Below are 24,244 nucleotides of genomic sequence, written 5' to 3'. Positions count from 1 at the left end.
CAGATTTGATTTGGCCTAACTCCCTTTAAGGCTGTCTTTTCATGGACGTCTGGACAGCTTTCAGCCCCGCTTCTGTTATTTGGAGAGCGCTATGAGTGCCCCGTCCTTCGCAGCACTTGTGTCGCCGTGATGATCTCCTTCACTTTCATTTTGAGGAAGACAAAAGTCAAAAGGAGCTTGATCTAAGGAGCCGTAAAGGGGAAGATTGTGTTGGCATGGGAAAAACATGTGCCAGCACACACTGACATCCTGCATAGTTCCAGTCGTTTCGTAAAAATCTTTTTACCAAGAATTTTCCCTGAAATAGAAAAAACAAATACATGAAAAAACTCAAACAACTGCTGGTCCCTCCCTGCCTGTAAAAGTCACAGTGAGGTGTCTGTGGGTAGCAAAGAGACGTTAACAGTGGACTCCACAGATGAGCACAGCAGCAACAGGGATCAGACACAAGCAGGTGATGGTGACAGAGCTTTCAGTGTATTTCAGTCATTGTGGCTGAAACATTATGTTTGGATTGTTCATTCATTACAGTGTACAAAATGGCACTCTTGCCTTTGTAAATGTTTCTTTATTAAAGAAAACACAATTTAAGTGATTGTTTAAGTTAAAAACCAGTTAATAGCCCAGTTGTACCAGATGCTTTGTGCTCTTCAAATCATTACCAGTGACTTCTGTCCAGAAGATTGACCCAGTGTGATGAGGAAGTTAGGGGTTTGAAACCGCAGAGCCCACAGTGTAAAAGATCTGTGTGAGGAAGAGAAGCACATCCAGGGTCAAATTTAAAGGCAGCAGCCATGCTGGATGTCCAGAGGTGCACAGGAATATGCAACCCGATGTCACGGCAAAGTGTGAAATAGACATACATAATATATTTAAAGGCAGGGAAGGTATGAAGTACATTCTAGGCTCCTTTATCATCAGAAACAATTAAGCTAGGTGGCTAATATGTAAAAATTGATAAAAATACTACAAAATGTGTAAAATAAATATCAAAAAGGGTCCAGTTCAGTGAATTAAATTAGTGGATGTGAAACCTTGCAGCCTGCAGACGCCTGCATAGATGTCTGTTAAAGCAGTCACGCCTTTAACTTTAAGCCTTAAGTGCATCCAAATACAACGGATCTAACCATACATATGCAAACATATTTATTTCTGCTGTAAAGTTGGATGTTTTAACATGTGAGTCTATAATTACTGACTCACACTGGAAGCCAGCCTCAAGTGGACATTAGTGGGCCTGAAGAACTGCATTAGCTTCATGTTTCAGGCCCAGAGGTTACCATCTGTTTGGCCACATAGAGAAGTATCTCCAGGAATTTCTTTTAGCTCTACTGTTGTTTTTTTACCAGATGTACCCTTGTACTGACTTTACTGCCTTTCTGATGAACCTCCTGCGCACACTCCACCCCAAAACAGCAAAGAACTGGGAAAAGGGCTCCTGTTTTCTAACACTTGCATCATAAAAAATGTAGAAGTCCAGTGTCTACAACATGTTTCTCTTCCCTGAAGTGGCAAAGAAACAGCATTGTGGAATTAAAGAGAACTGGGATCATCACTTCAGCTTAGGCCCTTTTTTGACAAGTGTTTGTCTGGGGGAGTAAGTCTGAAGAGTTTGTTTTTCCAGCTGTTCCGGTCTTCATTGTCATGTCAACAACCAAGTGCACTTTTCTGCAAAGTTTTCCAACAGTAACTGAGCAGAGGCTGAAGGCAAAACAATAAATGTAGTGAATCCAGTTTCCACTTTTAACCAGTGTTCACAGCTCTGTGCTGCCATGGAAAACACAGCAATAAGAGGAACAAGTCAACACAAGCCCAATTTGTTGTTGAGGGTTAAGGGGGTGGACTTCAACACGAAAGACAGAAAGATAAATATTGAATACTGAATACTTCAGTGAGCATGTAGGCTGTGCTGGAGAAACAAGAGTAATCTACGAAGGCTCTCGCTCCAGACTTCCAAAATCTGCTTCTAACGTCTACGACAGCTAAACAGGAGCCCAAGTCTCCATCAGATGGGCTTTAGGGGACCCTCACACTTTTTCCACAATATTGGTTTTCCAAAACACAATATTAGATTTTCACACAAATAAACAACAAAATTCTGAAAATTCACATAAAATATTTTTATTTCAAACAAAAATCTCTAAAAAGAAAAATGTTACATGAACATCACCCTGGACCCCAAATGCAAACATTTCAGTTGATTCATTTTGAATGTATTTCTTGTCAGGCTTTAAAGTGCCTGGATAGTATGATGGGAACACTACTTGTGGAGATCTAATTTTTAGGGGAGACTACTCCAAAGTCTGGGACCTGCCACAGAGAAGGCTCTATCACCACAAGATTTGAGAGTAGTCCGTGGGATGGACAGCATTCATTTTGAGCTGGACCTCGTGGTTTTTCCTGGAGCATAAACAGAGAGGAGCTCAGACAGGTAAGGAGGGGCTCGGGCATTAAGCGACTTAAAAGCAAAAAGTAAAAGTTTAAATTGGATCCTGTAGGAGACAGGAAGCCAGTGTAGAGAAGCTAAAACTTTTTGTATAGTATCAGTATCAGTATAGTACAGTAGCTTATGCTGCAACCTTAACCTGCTCTGGAACTAATTAGGTTCCAGGTTAGAGATCAAAAGCTATGAAATCAGTTGCTACTGATAAATCAGTCCATCCGAAAATAGCATCACAGCTCCTGAAGATCCCGCTGACCTCTGTGCAAAGATAATAAGAGATCTAAAGTGTTGTTTTGTTTTGTTTTTTAATGATCTCTTTGTGTTGTAGATATAAATTCTTATACATTTAGACACTGCTGTCTGTTTAACAGGACACCTTTATGTGTTTGCAGACTTTTCCATAGCACACGTCCTCTCACACACACTCATCTCCACATCTCCACTCTCACACTGTACAGTTTTATCTTCTTCTGTAAAATCATAGTTAATCTTTGCAAACCTTCAGATGCCCAAAAGTGCAATGTGGCATTTGCTCATCCTGCCATGAAAAGCTAATTTCCCCACTGAGACAAAGTGCGTGCTCTTTAAGATGTTTTCTCTTACAGGTGGTGTAAATGTTATAGCTACTGCTTTACGTTGGTAAAGGAACATTAAGCTCCCGAATGCTCCTGTGTTTTGCAGCTTCATGCTCTAATTGCAACTTCCCTTTCATGAACTGGACGACACAGTGTTGGCGCTCCTCTCTGCAGCCCTCATTAAAATGACCTTTTGTTGTATTGAGTGTGATTACTGGCTAACTTTGACTTTAAGCTACAAAATCAGAATTCGGTAAAAACTCTTCAGACATGAATTTGCTACAGCATGACACAAATAAATGTATGTGACTGAGTGAGCCACTAAGCTCGTTGTACAAGTCATCTCACACAGAGCTTCCAACACGCACAGTAAAACCTCTACAAATTGTCCTAAACAAGGTATATTTGGTCTCCAGTCAGGCAAAAAACGGTAGATGATAGATTTTCTCTGCTCTCCACTGGCTCCCTGTTGCTGCTTGCATAAAATCTCTCCACAACCAAAAGGCTAAGAGAAGTGTTTGGAAGAAAACAGCATCAGGACAAGAATAACACAATCTCCTAAACTGACTGGCAGGTTGTTGCCAGTGTAGCAGCAAAAAGTGGGCTGCAAGGACAAGATTATAACCAGGATTACCCTGAAGTGTAACTCTTAGCTGTGTGTGAACTGTAAACTCATCTTTCCTCCAGTCTCTTCCTTCAAACATCCTTCTGTACTGAAACCACCAGAAAATAACTTTTCCTTCTCTAATCCTGCTGCTTACAAGTTGCAAACATCAGTAAAATGTTGTTCAATTGTTTTCCCCTTAATTTTCTTGAAATATTGTGATATATTTTTGAGGCTATTTCACCCGACCCTACTCGCGATTGAGCCTCAGTGGTTTTATTGACTTAATACAAATAATGATAATAAAAAAACCCTCATGTGTTATTGCACACTTGAGCCCCTCCTCTCATCTGATTGATACATTAGACAAATTGTTATGAGTGTCATGAGTTGTAGAGTAAAGACAGATCAAGGGAATAGTTTCATAGTGATAGATTTTTAAAGAAAACCAAAAGCCTGACGTCAGGTATTTGTTTAAATAAAGGTACAGTCACAGAAACAACGGTTAGAAACCATGACTGAAGGTATTGTGATCATGTGCAGTGAATTGTGTTGTCATTGCCTTTGAAGCAATAAAAGTGCAATAATATGGAGTCAGTCAACAATCTGCAACTGAACTGAGAAAGGTTGGCACCTGATGTGTCATCAGTCAAGTGTGACAGATCAAATTTCTTGTTGTTCTTGTAAAAATGCTTTGTTGTCTATACACAGAAATTCACACAAAACTACTTGTGAAAAGATGTTAAACACATTTAAACACATATTTCTCCACAAATCGTGATGTGGTTGCTGCAGGGAGGTGATTTCACTGTGAAACGACACAGGCATTAGTCTTCCTTTTATGAAGGAACATAGCTAAAAGGAAACGACTTAACTCGAGTGTGTAGCAACGAGACTCATTGCAGATGAGTTGTGCTCGTTGGCATCGACTCACACGATGCTGTACATGTTTTTATGTTAGACAGCAGTTATTTGCAAAGCTTCAGTAATCTGACTGAGAATGACTGCAGTCAGAATCAGACCGTGATTAGAGACAGGTTACCTCGCACCCAGTGATGCGTGCAGCTGCCAAAAGGCTGGCAGTTGAGGGTGTTGAACGCTCAGGCCGGAGCTGTAAAACAAAATGAGACGGCTAGAATTAATATCCAAATAATAAACGTGAGGCTATAAACAGGTGCTGAAGTTATTAGTGAATTTAAAAGTAATGTGTCACTATTTCTGAGGAAGAGAGGAAGGTAATGCCTCTTCACTGTGTTTATTTTTCTCCTAGTTATCCTCAGTCACCTCATGTTATTCCAAGCAGTGCTGTCAGGGATCCCCTCTGGCATGCCAGAAACTTGGCCCAATTAATAAGGAGCTCCAACCATTATATATTTACTGTGTTTTAAAAAAGAAACTGAAAAAGATTCATTTTTGCTGGCTTTTATTGATCCTGAAGGGAAAATATGCCACAAGTAATGGACCCAAGTAGTGCACCTGCTCCACAGCAGGACAGCTGTGCGGAGAAGTACCTCGGGTTAAAAACGAACTGTTTGAATGATACCTGGAACTCAATGCAAAAGACAGCCAGGTAACCTGCTGATCTTATTTCGTGACACAGACTGCAGGTGGTACAGCAGACATGAAACTATCTTCAGCGTCAGTCTGAGCTGGACTGAGCACAAAGAGTTTGATAAGAAAAAGTATTTTGTGTGCTGGAGGTGGCAGAAGTACAAAACGTTACTGGAGTAGACTTTTTCATGAACGCTTTGCTAACAAAGGCTAAAATTAATCCTCTCACATGGTAGTTTTGCATATCAGAGGTTGCTTTTATGATGGTTTTTAAACTGGATCTTTTTGGTGTAATCTTTAGTGTAAACACTAAAACAAAAAAGTAAAACTTTAATTTAATTCCTTAAACCTGTCAAACATGAATTATGACAACCTCAATCAGGAAGTATTTTTATTCATCTTTAGGCATGAAAAGATAAATAAAAATACTTAAGAAAAAAATCCTTATCGAAGTTGTCATAATTCCTTCATAAAACACGTCATACATCTGTAGTAACATTAAACAACCAGTGGGTGGCAGGGTATGGCAGGGCACTACACTGGACACATCAGTGTCCAGTGTACTGGTTTATGTGCAAGTATACCAACAACACTGACACAAATACAAGAAAACAGCCTTTGAATATCCACTGTAGTGACCACTATGTGTGAACGGGTTAAAAGCTACCCCTTTTAAGGGTTGAGGGTTCTAACTATAATTAGCATTTTAATCTTGTTTTATATTTATATTTCATGCTTTTTAAAGAACCTGGCAGTTTTACAGTTTATACCGTTGTTGTCATTGTTATTATACATAAATAAGTTATAAATGCATAAATGAGTCTTTATATAGGTCATCATTCTATTAGTAGAAGAGTAAGTGTAAATAAAATGCTGAACATTTGAATTACATCATTGAAAAAATAAAGATGATAAAGCCACACAACAATAGAACAAGAATCTATTCATAGGCTCTGTTAAGCGCTGAAATCGTTTTTCAGAGCAGCTGTTTAAACAGCAGAGCACAGTTTAAAATGCAGGCTAAAATAAATGAGCCTTTTCTAACATGCTCTTTGTCTCACCTAGTTTCCTGTCACTGTGTGTGGGCGGGGCTACCTGAGCTGATCTGCAGTTCAGCATATCAAAAAACAAACAAAAATCATTCAATACATCAGACACTGCTCTCCTGTTCCTCTCTTCATCATTTGACTTCACTATTCTTGAATACACAGCACCTCCTGGCATGCCCTTCAGCAGTTTAATTTTTTAACTGTCAAGTTACTAATGTTAGAAATATTTATATCCCACAGATTGTTGGGTGCTATGTTGTTGGGTGCTGCCAGTCTTTTAGGGTCTGTCTCTACCAGCTTTGCACATCTACAGACTGAAATCTTTGCCCATTCTTCTTTGCAGAACAGCTCCAGCTCAGTCAGATTAGATGGACAGCGTTTGTGAACAGCAGTTTTCAGATCTTTCCACAGACTCTTGATTGGATTTAGATCTGGACTTTGACTGGGCCATTCTAACACATGGATATGTTTTGTTTTAAACCATTCCATCGTTGCCCTGGCTTTATGTTTAGGGTCGTTGTCCTGCTGGAAGGTGAACCTCCGCCCCAGTCTCAAGTCTTTTGCAGACTCGAGGAGGTTTACTTCCAAGATTGTCCTGTATTTGGCTCCATCCATCTTCCCATCAACTCTGACCAGCTTCTCTGTCCCTGCTGAAGAGAAGCACCCCCAGAGCATGATGCTGCCACCACCATATCTGACAGTGGGGTGTGTTCAGAGTGATGTGCAGTGTTAGTTTTCTGCCACACATAGCGTTTTGCATTTTGGCCAAAAAGTTCCATGTTGGTCTCATCTGACCAGAGCAGCTTCTTCCACATGTTTGCTGTGTCCCCACATGGCTTGTGGCAAACTGCAAACGGGACTTCTTATGGTTTTCTGTTAACAACAGCTTTCTTCTTGCCACTCTTCCATAAAGGCCAACTTTGTGCAGTGCACGACTAATAGTTGTCCTATGGACAGATTCCCCCACCTGAGCTGTAGATCTCTGCAATCAAATTAAGATTCATTTTGGAACATTCATGTGTGGCAGAAGGGCAAAAGAGAATGGGAGAAAGATATAAAGTGAGAGGTCCATTAAGGGTGTAGACGAGTGGGGCAAGAGAGAAGTAAGAGGGAGAGGGGAAAACAAAAAAGAAAAAGAATATGAAATGATGGAAAAGCAGCAAGAGGCCGGGGATGAGGATGGGGTGGAGGAACAGAGGTAGGCTATGGTTAGACAAGTGGGAGTGAAAGATGTAAAGATGAAAGAGATACTCAGAGGTAGGGAGAGATGCAGGGGAGGAGGGGGGCGAACATAAAACATAAGAGATCATGAATGACACTGACGCTGTCAACCTCTGTAGGAAACAAATACAGAGCAACACTGACATCTAGTGGAAGGAAAAATAACTGCTTACCAGTTTCTGTCCTGCCCCCTCATCCTGTTTCCATTTGCCTGTCTGAGGCAGTCCAGCTGTTGTAGTTTTTGTAGTTTTTCATAAAATAAACTGCTTTTAAATCCTCATATCAAACCTGAGGACAGTGCAGAACTCACTGCTGACTGTAGGGAAAGGATCGGACTGACGCATATGCTTGTATATCAGCTGTGTAGTCACTATGGTTTCATTATTGTTGTGTATCCTCCTCTACTCCAGAGTATTTTTGTATATTCTCCCTAACATTTGTACGGCTATGATGCTCTGTCTGCACACAGATTGTTTTATGCAGCTTGACCAAATTTCTCAAACTAATTTTCACATAAGAAATTTGTTCTTAAAGGAACTCATCTTTGAAACACTTTGACATTTTTAATTGGGAAGATAGAGGACTGACTTTTTGTTGCTGTTTTGAAATCCCACAATGTCCCTTTGTCTCTCCCATGTCTTCATCTTGCACACCATATTCACAAAAGTGTCGGTCCACATTCCTTAAACTTTGAATTCAGCATTTTCTTGTCTCATTGTATCAGGGGTATAAAATCCAGCACCTAGCCATGCAGTCTGCTTTCATAAACAATGTAAAAGGATGAATTTCACTGACTCGAGAGTGCTGATCTCCATCGACAGTAAGTGATATTAGTTCAAAGTGGAAGTTAGCCACAAAGTGACAGATCATGCAAGGCTACAAAGTGGGGTCGCTAAGTGCTGATGTGTAAACTGTGCTAAATGCTGGTAACTTATGCACTATGTGCAGAGTTTTAAACCTTCTCCAGCATTAACATCAGCACGCAAACTGTGCACAGGGAGCTGGTGTTCATTCTATGCCTCACACTGTAGGCATAATGTGTTAATGTGCTAGGTAGGTAGGTGTAGGTACTCAGTACCATATAGTGTAGACAAAGCTCACACATTTAAAATATGGTCTTATTTCCCATCTGTTTTACATTTCAAGAACAAAGTTTATTTAAATTGTATTTGAGTAGCTGAAGTTGCTGAGTTCTCAGTCTCTCAGCTGCTTTCATAAGCTTCTTGTTGCTAAAACAACGTCCAGTTGATTACAAAGAAGTCGGCCTTCAGTGAGTCATTGTTACACTGCGATAATACTGTTGTCACAGCAAAGAGAGGAAATTAATTCATGTTGAAATGACACTAATATGACATATTTAAGGTTGCCTGGCCTTCATGAGAAATCCCTTCACATCACAAAGGGATATTTGTCAGGCCAATATCTCCTGAGGATGTCCAGTGATTTTCAGATTTTAGATAGTGAGTTAAAGTTCCTCAAGAATCTTTTAGGTTTTAAAACATTTAATAATCTAGTAAGTCAAATGCCAGATGAGTTAGCATTTACCATATGAACATTTTATATAAAATCAGCGGCTCCCAGACATTTCTGCATCTTTGAAAGTTCGAAAAACAACAAGTGTGACAGATTGTGAGAAAAATAAAACCTGATAATCAACTCACTGCTATTCTGAATTTACAGACTTTTCCTTATTGTCCAGACCTCCATGTCTGTATTTGGATCTGAGAGTTCCAAATTAAGAAGTCTTGACCCAAAAACTGGCACCGACATCACACAATGCAACTTGAATGGAAGCTGACTTTTAAAAATTTGAGGGGAGAAAAAAAGGATGTTAATGATATTTGTGCATTTTCATGTTCAGTGGTTGATCTCCTGTCTCAGTCAAACCACCAAGATTAGCTCATTTAAACCATGAAACAATCATCTTCTAACTTTAATCACGCAGATCAGGATCAGGCTTTCTTTTAATATCATCTTAAGAATTTCAGTATCTCTTTATATTTTCAGCAAAAAAGACCAACTTCAGATATCTTTATTGACATAAACAAACACCAAGCAAAACACAACAGGAACTGGTTAATAAGTCTGAGGCATTTATAGAAACTGAAATCATACAGTCAGGTTGCTTATATCAGATAATTAAAGACTGTGCGGCTGCTAATTAACATTCAACTATTGCTATTCACGAGAGCGGTCCTCTCTGTATTTCCAAATCGTGTCACCTACACTTGAATAGACCCCACCCTGTTTGTTCCTTTGGCTGAGTGCTCTGATTTCTGCATGTTTGGTCCTAGTTTATTATAATGTGCTATAGTTTTCTTTTTATTTAGTTTTACTTCCATTTCTCATTTTTAAAATAAATGAACATAATTGTAAAAGGAAAAAACGTCAACCTCTATCTCATTCAAAAGTACCAAGCTCAAAAATATATCATAGTCAAGTCAAAAATGTGTTTTTCTTCCAAAGTCATAAATGTCAAAAATATGCCGATATGTGTGCCTGTAACACTCAGTTAATGAGTCCTTCAACCAGACAGCTGGGTCTTTTTCAAATGACACATCTGTCTCATCAAGTAATAAATATTTGTGCTTATGTTTCCACCTCAGCAGCAGTTATTGGCCTCCTGCGTCTGTTTTTCCCCTCCCAGCCACAGGGGGGCGCTGTTGATCTTGGCGGTCCTGGCCTCTGCTGACTCGCCCTCCATGCCCCCTCCTTCACTGGCCAGACGTTTGTGGATCTCAGAGGCCATGGTAAGGAACGCCCTCTCCACATTATCAGAGCTCTTCGCACTAGTCTCCAAGCACGGGATCTTCAGGGACGAAGCCAGGTCCTGTGGATGGGGTCAAGTCTTATTAAAAGCAGCAAGTGTGTAAACACCACAGTTTAAAAGCATTTAATGCAACAACTGTAATTCTAAAATTCGATTCCAGAGTAAAGTATTACATGTAATTTGTACTCCTGGATTAAGAGTGAACTGAGTAGTCATTCTGAAAAAGAACCCTAATCAGACTTTTGAATTATTGATGAGTCAACATTTAAATATTGTAGTTAGTTCACAAGTTTACATCTGGTACTTTTCAAAGGAATTTAGACATGAAAGCTACAAAGTCGATGAACGCCTGGCCAGACTTGGCACTGAGAACACTGAGCCTGTTTTCATTCAAATACTGCCGGTTTGTCAAAGCTCCTGGTGCATGTACAAGATGCCCACTGGTCCGAAGAAGCCCCTGTCAATGACCTGACTACTAATTCAATCCAAATCACAACAGCATTAAAGTCTCCTCAAGGTGCTTTTTATTGTAAGGTAAGGACCGTAGGGATGAAGGACAAACTTCCTTTTAACAGCCCACACCCTCTGGCACACCTGAGGGTGTGGGGATGAAGACGGGACAAAAGACAAAGCCAGAGATTAATAATAACTAATGATTAAATGCAGAGTGATGTGTAAACACAGTGAAGAAGAAACACCGAGTGCATCATGGGAAACCTCCGGCAGCATGACCTATTAAGTGTAACTAAGGGAGGATTCAGGGTCACCTGATCCAGCCCTAACTACTTGATGAAAAAGGAAAGTTTTAAACTTATTCCTGAAAGTAGAGAAGATTTCTGTTTCCCAAATCCAAACTGGGAGCTGGTTACCCAGAAGATGGGCCTGAACGCTGAAGGCTCTGCCTCCAATGCTACTTTTAAATATATGAGCTTGCAATCTCCTATCCTTTCAAATGGTTTGCTTCTTAGTCCAAGTCTAGATTTGGAACAGGTTACTAACACGCTGAAGTCTCCCTGAGAGACTCATAGTTAGTTGCTCCCCTCAAATTGACTCTTTGGAGTCCTTAGAGTCAGTAAGAGAGGGCCAGTCTGTATCAGTTTGTAATTGAACAGGGTTAAGGTGTCTGAACCTCATAGATCTGATAAATGGACTGGTTCATATAAAGAGCTTTCCTACTCTAACTGTGCACACTTTATACAACTTGCCTCATTCATACAAGCATTTTTTCCTATGCTTTTCCAAAGTTAACACTTTCTATCTAACAGTCACACACATTTATACTCCATTGGACGCATCGGAGAGACTCCATCAGAGGTAATACCTTGCCCGTAGATATTTGGCATGCAAAATGGAGCATGACAAATATCTTTGGGACCAATCTTCTGATTAGCAGATGACCTGCTCTACCACTACTGCGACACCAAGATTAAGAAAGGAGTCTCAAGAATTCCTCCCCAGATTGTATGACAGTTACTGCGGCACCGCAATCTAACTCCAAATGACTTAGGTAGGCAGTCCCACTTTTAGATAGAAGTATACCCAGAAAATACCCAGTTTGAAACCAGCTGAGTTGTCCCAGATGAATTGTGCTCATTGGTGCAGACTCAGTCAGAGGGACTTCAGCGTGTTAGTAACCTGTTTGCATTTATAAATGAGGTGGTAATTTTTTGCCAACCTTCAACAATCTGCCTGAGAGTGATTGCAGGTTGAGTGATTAGTGGTTGAGTGCCAAACATCTGATCGCAGCAACTGTTTGCAATCATTCGCTGAATGTGAAAAATCACCACACAGTCACAGGACAACCACCCATTCTTACTAGTCACAGTGAGGTTGTCATCTGGTTTTAGTGTTACTGAAACATTAGGCATGATTGTCGATCTTCCTAACTTGACTACTTGCTTCCTGCCTCCAGTGCTGCCACAGTACGTGTGTCTAAGCACAAAGCCAGACACTTTGTCCACGATGCTAAAACCTTCTGATAGAGATACCAGTATGTGATGATGTCAAAATACCAGTGTGCTCATGTCTAGAATTATTTTGGAAAGAAAAAACAAATTATTTCCCATTTTAAGCTTCCACTTAGTTTTATGATGCTTAATAAAACCACAGGTGTGAAGTTATTTCTAAGTATTTGAAGTTAAGCCTCTTCGCTGCACGTAGCCTGTTACCTGAGCAGTGGCAGCATCCACCACTTTCTTACTAACGAGGTCAGACTTGTTTCCCACCAGCAGCCTGGAGACGTTTTCACAGGCGTAACGATCTATTTCATCCAGCCACTGCTTCACATTGTTAAAGGATTCCTGAGGAGAGAGAGAGAAAGCGAAGCAGCAGGAGGTCTGGAGTTCATGTTCAAATGCTTTTCTTTTTAGATGATGATGAAGACATACACACTGACCTGCTCAGTGACATCATACACAATGATGATGCCGTGAGCTCCTCTGTAGTAGCTGGAGGTGATGGTTCGAAACCTCTCTTGACCTGCTGTGTCCCACTGGAGGAGTATATGCACACACGTAAAATAGCACTGAGGCTAACATTACACAGTTTTTTTTAAGACTTTCATGCTTTGAAAAACAACTTTATGATGTTCCCTCACAAAACCGCTTCGCCGTTTCCTTACAATCTGTAGCTTGACAGTTTTCCCATCCATGTCAATGGTCCTGATCTTGAAGTCGACCCCTATGGTAGAGATGTAGCTTTCGGTGTAGGTGTCATCCTGCAGCAAGCAGTTAAGTGTTAAAAAGGGAAAGTGAGCGTGTCTTTGTGTGCATACGTGTGCACAGTCTTACCGCAAAGCGCAGCAGCAGGCATGACTTTCCAACTCCAGAGTCACCGATGAGAAGAAGCTTGAACAAGTAGTCACTGGGAAGCAAGGAAGACATGCATGAATGAACCACTACAGAGGTTCCATCTCAGATGTAAATGATGTCATGCCATAAAAAGCTGCATAATTTAAATGTTGAAAGCCAGCTAGCAAATAACACACATCAAATACAGCTCTGAATGCTGACATGAATTTAAGAAATGCAGAGGGTGGCACACTTGCAACCAGATTTTATTACATCTATAACAAAAGTCAAGGGTTGATCTGATATTTTGAATGTTTTATGCTCTAAATTTGGAAGATTTTTGTTTTTTGCTTTCATATGAACTAAATATCGAGTGCACAGTGTGAAGGTTGCAAAATCAGTCGTGCTGTTTGCTTGTAAGACTTGCAGTTTTTCACTCAGTGCAAGCACCATGAAGTGCTTGAACCACAAGTCAAATGAAAGTGTGAACCTTGGACAGATGTTAGCTCATCAGGAATGGTTTATCACAGTCACTAGTTCTAGATACTGAAACAATGTTTCACCAGTAATGTCATTTTGTGTAATCACAGGTAACAACGTGGTCGTCACCAAGAAACTCCTTTTTTTAAATGTCTAACTTTTACCCATTACAAATTAATGAATAAGAAGCAAGCTTTTTGATAGACCGTGAATAAAACCATCCACACTACACAGTTTTCCATTCAGTTTTATTTTCATGTAAGAATTTGGAGCTACAGCTTAAACCGTGCCCTCCTGGAACCAGGTTGTTGATATTATTACAACTGTTTCTCAAAGCTGGCAGTAAAGCAGCTGCCTGGTAATACTAGATGGATGCAAATTATTGTGTTGTATTTCTGAATGAGTAGCATTAAACCAAAGTGGTTAGCTGCTGCATTACATAGTTTATGGACACATAAGTCACAGACGCAAAGTCGAACCTGGGATCAAATGTCTTTCTGTGTATGGTTTCTTCTGTAGCACTCTTGTCTGCGAGAAGTTACAATTTGTCTTTGTTCTGTTGAGCACCACTAAACAATACCCATCTGCCACAGAGGCCTAGTGAGCCATTGCAGATTACCTACAACTGAATGCCTCCAATTATCTACTCTTTTTGCTTTTTTTCTACAAATTGATAGAAACATGCAGCAAATCTATGGACGGACATAAAACATTAATTCATCACAACTTACAATTTACTGATAAGCTCAAATTAGACACCTCAGCAATAAAACTGGCTTGTATGTCTTTTTAGACTGACATACGTCTGATACGACTGATCTCTAGTTACAAAACAAAGGTTAAAAACAAGGGTCGGGCATGTTACACATGCTTAAGTTTTCTCCTAACTTTCCATGTCAGCAGCCAGTGTTAAAGACCAGGTGTCATTTTATTACAAGCTGATCATTTCATCTCGGTAATGCACTGCGCAGAGAAAGAAACAACACTTACTATTCAGGATTCATGATCAACGAGGTCGGCCCAGTTGACGCAACAAAAACAGAAACACCTGAAACTGAATCCTGAGTCTGAAAACAGACAGATAATCTCTGATGCTGCGTCTGTTTCTGTCCCGCTGGAGGGCAAATGGCAGAATAAGCCAGAACTGCCTGCCTCAAAAGCTGACTGATGAGCTGACTGGTTCAGATGCATTATTTATTAATAAAGCCCAGTTCAGGTTACACTGAGGACAGCACCTAAAACCAAGGTACACACACACACACACACACACACACACACACACACACACACACACACACACACACACACACACACACACACACACACACTTGTTTTCATATCTTAGTGAGGACATCTCATTGACATAATGCTTTCCCTAGCCGCTTTCTCTAACCATCAAAAATGAATGCCTAATCCTAACCCTGAGCCTAAACCTAACCTTAACCTAACTGTAACCCTGACACTAAAACCACATTTTGAGTGTGAAAAATGCCTTCAAACTTGTGGGGACAGGCATTTTGTCCCAACAAGTGACTGTTGGTCCCCACAAGTATAGCAGCATTCCAATTTTCTGTCCTCACAAAGATGTCTAAACATGTATACACACACACAGACATAAATACATCTACACAGTCCTGTAGAAAATTTATTTTTACCCACTTTTAAGTCTCAACGTTCAGCTGGTTTCTTTGCTGTTTCCACTGTGCTGTGTTGCTGTGGTGAGCGGCATGAAACTGTGCCTCTGCTCTGCACTCATTTTGAATCAAAGTGACAGTGACTCCTGTACCAACTGCAGCTCTGAGCTTCTCAAACAAACAAGAAGTTCTACTGAAACCAAACAAAAGCAGCCAAAAGCAACATGGCAGCTGTCCGCAGAGCGACAGAGATGCTTTACAGGGTTCATTTCTGTTAAGGAGCCTTTGCTAATGTAGTCCATCCATCTTCTTCCACTTATCCAATTCAGAGTTGTGGGGGTGCCTGTGCCTATCCCAGCTGTCAGAGGGCAAGAGGGAGGGTACACCCTGAACAGAATTACCAATTAACCTCATCCCATGCATGTCTTGGACTGTGGGAGGAAGCCAGAGTACCCGGAGAGAAACCACACAGACTTGGTGAGAACATGCAGACTCCACACAGAAAGGCCCCAGACCTTTTTCCTGTGAGGCAACAGTGCTAACCACAACATCTTTATACTGTCCATGACAACAGTTCAAACGAATTTGTTATCAGAGAACAGCCACGATGCTTCTTAGCTTAAATATTAAATTTATATGGGGTGACCATGACTCACATGATAAAGTGGGTTGTTCTCTAATTCTCCTCCAAACTCCTGACTGTCAGGAGTCATTTCAAGAGAGAGTCTAAACATGTCCTTTGTGACATGTATGTGATGGCAGAGGGTGGACTTTTGCCAAAAAGGAAAAAAGAGGCCTAAAATGTGTGAGGTGCAACCAGTTTTCTTTCCTCGTGTGGCACACAGGGGAATGGAGTCTGCTTCAGACACATCCTCAGTCCTGGAAACACATGATGTTATTACATGTGCCCGGCTGAACCTGGCTCCATCAGTCGTCTGTGCAGGGCAGCTCTCTCATATTTCTTCCAGTTGGGGGAATTTTTCCTGTCGTCCCTTTTCCTGTTCCAGCCCACTTTTCAACCAATCAACATCTAGCCTATGCACAGCATCATCCATGCTGCGCTGAGTTTTTTGGAGGACTACACACCACCGTGGGTTCATTACTCTCTGCACAGACAAATACTGACAGACACAAACTCAGTACCATAAAGGTGAATGCCTAATGTGTCACCATTTGTGTGCCATGCTCATGAATATGAATGAGAGATGTAAGCACTTTGTAGAACCAGTAGAGTTAAAAAAGAGTCGAAAGTTTAGAGGATTAAACTGTTTTCTATAATGTTTTATAAATTGAACTTTCACATAATGCTCGATAGATCCATAAATGTTATGTCTTTAACCCAAGTAAACCTCTTAGTCTTTCAGCTCCTGCTTTCCTTTTTCTCATGTTCTCATTTCATCGCCCCTCTCCTGTTGGTTTCTTCTCTACTTTTATTTCTGCTCATCGTCAGTTTTTATCCTTTTCTTTCCCTAACTATCTCTAATCTCACTTTCCTTTCATCATGCCTATTCTTTTCTTACAGTCCTCTTTATAATAACAATAATATAACTTATTTTTGTCTACCGCCAAGAAACCCAAAGTCGATTTACACACGAGTAGCACTTCACTGTTTTTCATTTCCTTCCTGATCCTTGGATTTCTTGTTTCTCTTTCCTTTTCATTCCTCATATGTCCCCTCCTCTTTTCATTTCCTTCCGCTGTGCCTTATGTCTTCTCTTCACTCTGTCTTCTCTAATCTTTGTTTTTTGTTACAACCTTCAACAGAATGGATACATTTGGTTTCACCTTGTGCTTTTGTTCTTTGGTGAATGTCTTAATAGCAAACAGGGGCCTGCTGTTGCTTGCTATAGCAGGAGTATCTAAAGAGGTTAGAGTACTTTCGAAGATGTGTCTGTGTCTGCCTGTCTGTATGTGGACAGATATATCAACATGATAGCATCACAACGCTGCAAGACAGCAGTCATGAAACTTTACAGATTTGTAGCTGACATGAGTGGTGATAGAAGGTGATGAGAGCGGAGTGCGATGAGTCAGAGCATTAGCATCAGGGCTGGTGTGTGTTCCACCATAAGATGGTCTCTTATTCCTTTTGCTGTCCTCTCATCGTGTTGCCTCATCTCTTTTTTCCTTTGCTCCTCGTTTATCTCCACTTAACATATATTAAGGTTGTTATCTTTTGCTTTCTTCATTTAATTTCATATCTTTGATTCTTTTAGTTTTCCTTCTATGTCGACTCTTAATCTTCATTCTTCTCTGTGTTTTTTCTGGTCATCTTACCTCCTCTCTCCTTGTGTCCTTGCTTCATCTCCTCGTCTCTCCTTTCCTCTCCTCTCTTGTCTTGTCCTGTTTTTTTGGTGAAAGTGATATAGTGTGTGACCCCCTGGTCACGGGAGCGAGCAGAGAGCCAGGGATATGCAATGGGTAAGCAGCTGTGATGGGGTCAAGGGTCAGCAGCCCTGACGACGGCCTGTTGCCGGGGCAGAGGCGGTGGCGCGGTGGTTGCTACGGCAGCACCAGGCTTTGTGGTGCTCCCGATGGAGCACCGAGGTGGGAAAACTGGGGGAAGGGTCCAAGAGAAAAAGAAGAAATAAAGAGAGAAAGAAAATAACAAAGAAGGAGGGTTAGAAAGCAAGGGGAAGGGTGGGAACGTGAGACAAGTAAGAAGAAGAAAGGGAAATCTTTGAAAACAAAGTGATGGAGAGGAGAGGCGAAACTTTGGGTGGGGGTGCAAAACAAATTGTATTTACTCATGTTTTTAGTCTATGAAGGCTAGTCTGGGATCTCTATCCTGCATTCAAAACCAGCGCTAATGTAAAACGTTCATTTTACACAACAAAACTAAAATTCACCCTGAAATATTATGTCTGGCAGAGCTTAAGTTACAACTCCTACAGAAGATGTGACAACAAGAATGTCGGCCAAGTCACACAAAACTCTGTTAAAATTCTGATCGCTGGAGTCAAAGCCAAAACGTCACCAAACCAAGAAATGAAGAGACCGCCACAAAGGTTTACTTATTAAAATCCCAGACTGTGCTTTGACCTGTGGCACATGTTAAAAGCCAACATGGCTGGATTCTTATTCTCAGGGTGTTAAATGCTGCTGTTTGGTAAAACAAGAAGGTTCATGATAATTTAATGGCCTTGCAATTCTTCCATCAGTCAGGAAACTACTAAAGCGAGTCAAACTTACCTCAAGCTTGAGTCTAAATCTTTATGCTGAGTTTGCATTATAGTTTATGCAAGCAGTGACCGCAGTATCGAACACAACCAGGGCTTAATATCGACTCACGGCAGTGACGCCAAGGACACCTTTTTCAAAGTTTCTGTGACAGCAGCAGCTTCTAACAGGAGTGCACTATTTAAACTCTGTGATGAGAACATGTTGGCAGTTTACCTGCCACTGTTGCTTTGTGCCATTTCTGAAATCTGCGTAAGAATTACAAATGACTTTTTATAAGAGGGAAAACCCACCAGGAGTGTTTTTTACGCTTTGCTTTGTATGTTCATTTTCTCAGCTGTTGAGTTACAAACATGAACAGAAAGAGTACCGATAGCTGTCTGGAACAACTGACGTGGTCAACATGCAGATTGACGTGCAAAAAACTCCCAAAATGAGTGCGTGTGGGTGTATGTGTCTTGAGCCAGAAGAGCCACACATGAAGAGTGTGTGAGGCTGTGTGTATGATGTGTGCAGGTCAGTGGATGGAGTTAAACCGATCATTGTTCCCATCAGCATGCGTCCCAGGAGACCCGAGGGAGCGGGGATAAATAGCTGCTTTTTACTATTCACCCTTATTTTACCACAATCCCTTACTCCTCCATGCGTGTGTGTGTGTGTGTGTGTGTGTGTGTGTGTGTGTGTGTGTGTGTGTGTGTGTGTGTGTGTGTGTGTGTGTGTGTTTTGTGTTTTAGCCCTGAGGCCAATTAAGCAATATAATTAACCTCACTCGAAACTGAAGAGTGGCAACAGAGCGTGACGGGGGCTGTCTGCAGTGTTGTCCATATACAGTACATTTGCACTGATCTGATAAACTGCTAAAAGAAACAACTCGGAGCTGATCAAATTTTAAATGTTCAGTTATTACATAAAGTCTTTAAAACACTCCTTTTGTGCTACATAATATTCACTACTTTAAATTTAATTTTGCTTCTTCACTTTGCAACTGAAACTGTAAATAAAACTGATTTCAAGGCTCTGCATCCGCAAAAGACAAAAAGCAAAGAACATTTTAACAGCTGCAAACTAAAGAAGTCAAGACACAGGAGGTGAAGATGTTACAGCAGGGGTGTGAAACTGAAATGAGCCGTGGGCCACTGCTGGCACTGTCATCTCATGTGAGGGTTACTTCAGTGTTCAAATAGTACAAAAAACACAAACAAACAAGAAAACGCCCACAAACATTTCCAAAAATGTAGTGTTTTGTTTGTTTGTTTGTTTTATTTCAAATATTGTATAACAAAATAAAACTACAAACGTGAAAGTTTTTTTTCTCCCACTCTTAACTAACTGAAGCCTTTCACTGAACTACCAAATAAACACACTGGTCCTGTCTTTCTGGCCACACACGTGGCAGCGCCTCTGCTATGACTGTGTTCGTATTTAACAAAATAAAAATGCAGACATAAGTATAAAGAGCCCCGTATTAGAGAGATCAAAGCAGATTAAGACTAATTATAATCAGGAACAAGGAAAGAAACTGAAAGGATCCGATGTCTTCATGAACGAACATCTGATAAAAAGAAATGCGGACATTGCCAGGAAAGCACGTTACTTGAAGAAACAGGGAAACATTCAAAATACATGGACCACCAACTGTAAAGTATTCATTAAACTCAATGGAACACCGGAACAAGCCAAAGTGTTGGTCATCAGAAATATGGAGGAGCTGGACAAATACTGAGGTCAACTTACTCTGGAGGTATGAATACACATGTGACGTGACACACAACACAACACATGGCACAGTCCAAAAGAACTTCATCTGCATCCGGCAACAATATCAACATAACTCATTGGAATTCTCTTTATGATAATCTGGAACTGAGAACATTTCGATACACAGACCATAATGTTCTAGACTTAGAAAAGGATATAGACCCGGAAAATAATTTCTTCTACAACATCAGCTGTAACTGCTGCTACTTCACTGATGAACAGTTTAAACACACCATCAACACGGAAAATAAATGATCAATAATCCATTTTAATAGCAGAAGTCTGTATGCCAACTTCAACAATATAAAGGAATATCTAAATGAGTTGACAAATCCATTTGGAATTATTGCCATTTCTGAAACATGGATCAATGCGGAGAAAGGAATGGACTTTGGACTGGAGGGATATGAAGTGAATTTTGTAAATAGAAGGAACAAGAGTGGAGGGGGAGTAGCTGTGTATGTGGGTAAAAACCTAAACTACAAGGTGGTAGAAAGTATGACAACTGTAATTGATAATTTACTAGAATGTATAACAATTGAAATTTATAAGGAAAAAGAAAAAAATGTAATAATTAGCTGTATATATAGAACACCTGGCTCTAGTATTTAAGTATTTAATGACTTCATAGAGGAAATATTCTCTAAAACAAATCAAAAAGTTATGTTTATCTGTGGTGATTTTAATATTGACCTGTTGAATCCAAAAAAGCATAAAATGACCGACGAATTCCTAAACACTATGTACAGTTTGAGTTTACATCCTAAAATAACCAGGCCTAGCAGAATTACACCACATTGTGCCACCTTACTTGACAATATTTTCACTAACAATATGGAAAACAACATTGTGAGCGGAATATTAATTAATGACATCAGTGATCACCTACCAGTTTTTGCAGTTTATGACACTAATTATAAGAAAAATCAGCATGAAGAACAACTGAGATACAGACGTGTAAGGACAGAAGAAACTATGACTGCATTTAAGAACGCTCTATTAAATCAGGACTGGGACAATGTGTACAAAGAAGCTGATATTGATATTGCATATGGCATATTTTTAAGAATATTCATGGAGTTGTACGATAAAAACTGTCCAACAATAAAATACAACAGAAAGCACAAATATTCAGATAGACCATGGCTCACTAAGGGTTTACAAAATGCATGTAAAAAGAAAAATACACTCTATAGGGAATACCTAAAACAAAGAACAAAAGATGCTGAAAATAAATATAAAAAATACAAAAATAAGTTGACCAATATTATACGTGTATGTAGAAAGGAGTATTATAGTAAAATATTGAACAACAATAAACATAATATGAAAGGAATATGGGATGTTTTAAACGGTATCATTAAAAATAATTCTGGACAACAAAGTTATCCACAATACTTTATCGATAATGGCAATATTATGGAAAACACTGCTGATAAGGTCAACAGCTTTAATCATTATTTTGTAAATATTGGACCAAAACTGGCAGAACAAATTCCTGAGTCACTGCCATCAGTATACTGTAGTGAAAACCTGATTGATAGGAACCCTAACTCAATGTTCCTCACATCAGTGGAGGAAAAAGAAATAATTGACATTGTACACATGTGTAAATATAAAACATCCACTGATTGTAATGATATTGACATGAAAATCGTCAAGAAGGTCATTGAAGGAATTGTAGGACCTCTAACATATATTTGCAACTTATCATTTCAGACGGGAAGAGTGCCAAACAAAATGAAAATAGCTAAAGTTGTGCCGCTGTATAAAACCGGGGAAAGACGCCACTTCACAAATTACAGGCCTGTTTCTTTACTACCACAATTCTCCAAAATCCTAGAAAACCTGTTTAATAAACGATTAGACAAATTCTTAGATAAATATAAATTACTCTCTGACAGTCAATATGGATTCAGATCAAAAAGATCAACATCTCTGGCATTAATCGAATCAATTGAGGAGATTACGAATGCTATAGATCAGAAACAGTATGCAGCTGGAGTATTTCTGGATCTCAAGAAAGCATTCGACACAATCAATCATGACATATTAATTAATAAACTGGAACGGTATGGGATTAGGGGGGTTGTACTGCAATGGGTGAAAAATTATTTAAGTGACCAGAAACAATTTGTGAAGCTGGGTGTCCATTCCTCATCATGCTTGGACATTGCTTGTGGTGTTCCACAAGGCTCTGTACTGGGTCCAAAATTATTTATTATTTATATAAATGATATTTGTAAGGCATCTGATATATTAAAATTAGTATTATTTGCAGATGACACAAATATTTTTTGTTCTGGGGGGAATCTAAAGGAGCTGCTGGATACAATTACTTCAGAAATGTGCAAAATTAAAAAATGGTTTAACAGGAACAAACTATCGCTAAATCTAAGTAAAACTAAAATTATCTTATTTGGGAATTCCCTTAGAAATGCACAAGTGCAGATTCATGTAGATGGTGTGGAAATTGAAAGAGTACTTGAACATAAGTTTCTTGGTGTGATTATAGATGATAAATTAAACTGGAAGTCTCATATAAATCATATACATAACAAAATTTCAAGAAGTGTCTCAATCTTGAGTAAAGTAAAACACATTCTGGACCACAAATCACTCCACATTCTCTATTGTTCCCTGATTGCACCGTATTTGAATTACTGTGCAGAGGTTTGGGGCAATACTTACAAATGTTCGCTATCATCAATCTTTATATTACAAAAAAGGGCCATAAGGATAATCCATAAAACTGGTTACAGAGATCATACAAATCCACTATTCTTAAAATCAAAAATTCTAAAATTCACAGATCTGGTTCATTTTCTCACTGCACAAATTATATATAAAGCAATAAATAACCTGCTTCCTGACAATATTCTAAAAATGTTTTCTAAAAGGGAACGGGGATACAATTTGAGGGGGGAATTAAATTTAAAACATCCTCGTATCCGTACAACATTAAAAAGTTTTTGCATCTCTGTGTGTGGAGTGAAGCTGTGGAACAGCCTAAGTAAAGATATGAAGCAAAGTCCGAGCATGGCGCAGTTTAAACAGCGGTTTAAGGATATGGTTTTTACAGGGTACAGGGAAAAGGTAGAGATTTGATAGGGTGTTCTTGTCTAATATTTTCATGTGTGTGCGCATGCACGGGTTTGTTGGTATGGGTATATATATATATATATATATATATATATATATATATATATATATATATATATATATATATATATATATATATATATATACAAGAAGGCATCGGTGGGCAAGAGACGAAAACAGGGCGTTGTTGGAATGCTACTACGCAAGTAACCCTGGCGGAAGGGGCTACATGAATAGGATGACGGACCTATGGATTCTTCGATACCCAACATCCGCAATGACGGCGAAACAACTAGTAGCTCAGTGTTCCAACATTCGAAAGAAGGGACTGCTCTCACAGCTAGAGATTGACGAGGTACAACACAAATGCTACGGCAAGGAGGAGTCAGGACGCCAGGTCAGGGGGGAGATATCATCACCCCCACCCGAGATTGGGTACATAGCCCCAAGTGCGATAGGAGAAGGATCGTTGAGTGCGAGAGGAACTGACCTGAAAAATAGGATAATGGCCAAGTTTGAAACCTGGATCCCCCGTAGCCGGTTACCAAGATTACGTGAAGTACCCTCAGAAGGTCTGCTAGATGATGTTAATGCAGCACTACGGACAATACCTACAACCACGATTACCGACACTAACAAGCTGATCTACAATACGGCAGCAGTGATCAGTGAGATGCTTGGCTACAAGTTGAACAGCCACAAGGGGCAGTACCCTCCATGGAGAAGGAGGCTAGAGGGCAAGATCAAAGTAGCACGGAGGGAGGTTAGCCAACTAACGGAGTTGCAGAAAGGTGCGACAAAGAAGGTGCATAAGAAATACAGCAAGCTGTCCATACCTGAGGCCTTGGAAACTGCCAAGCAAAGACTCACAGCCTTGGCCAGCCGCTTGAGGAGGTACACCAGAGAGATAGAAGGCAGGAGAATAAACCAGCTGTTCTCCACAGAACCAGCAAAGGTGTACTCTCAGTGGCAAGGGAACAATAATAAGAGAACAGCACCACCAAGGCTGGAGACGGAGCAATACTGGAAGAGCATATGGGAGAAGGACGCAACCCATAACGGCAATGCTCAGTGGCTAGTGGATCTGA

General features: G+C 40.0%; 1 protein-coding gene across 1 annotated transcript; it reads right to left on the bottom strand.

Moving 5' to 3' along the window:
• Nucleotides 1-9,511: 9,511 nt before the first annotated feature.
• Nucleotides 9,512-14,594, bottom strand: LOC101470918 (ras-related protein ORAB-1-like). Its single transcript, XM_004576440.2, has 6 exons — nt 14,473-14,594; nt 13,003-13,075; nt 12,834-12,929; nt 12,609-12,704; nt 12,382-12,513; nt 9,512-10,273 (listed from the first exon to the last, which is right to left on the bottom strand). Exons 1-6 carry the CDS (start codon nt 14,484-14,486, stop codon nt 10,046-10,048), a joined length of 639 nt encoding a protein of 212 aa, XP_004576497.1. The 5' UTR covers nt 14,487-14,594; the 3' UTR covers nt 9,512-10,045.
• Between the last annotated feature and the right edge of the window lie 9,650 nt (nt 14,595-24,244).

This window comes from Maylandia zebra, linkage group LG14 (genome assembly GCF_041146795.1).
Source record: "Maylandia zebra isolate NMK-2024a linkage group LG14, Mzebra_GT3a, whole genome shotgun sequence".
In the NCBI taxonomy this organism is placed as follows: domain Eukaryota; kingdom Metazoa; phylum Chordata; class Actinopteri; order Cichliformes; family Cichlidae; genus Maylandia; species Maylandia zebra.
The sequence above is the reverse complement of the archived record's forward strand: the minus strand, read 5'-3'. Positions and strand labels throughout refer to the sequence as shown.

Coding starts and splice junctions, on each gene's coding strand:
- LOC101470918 (XM_004576440.2), bottom strand. Junction 12,705..12,833: donor AAACTGTCAAGCTACAGATT/GTAAGGAAACGG, acceptor ATACTCCTCCAG/TGGGACACAGCAGGTCAAGA. Junction 12,514..12,608: donor TGTATGATGTCACTGAGCAG/GTCAGTGTGTAT, acceptor CTCTCTCCTCAG/GAATCCTTTAACAATGTGAA.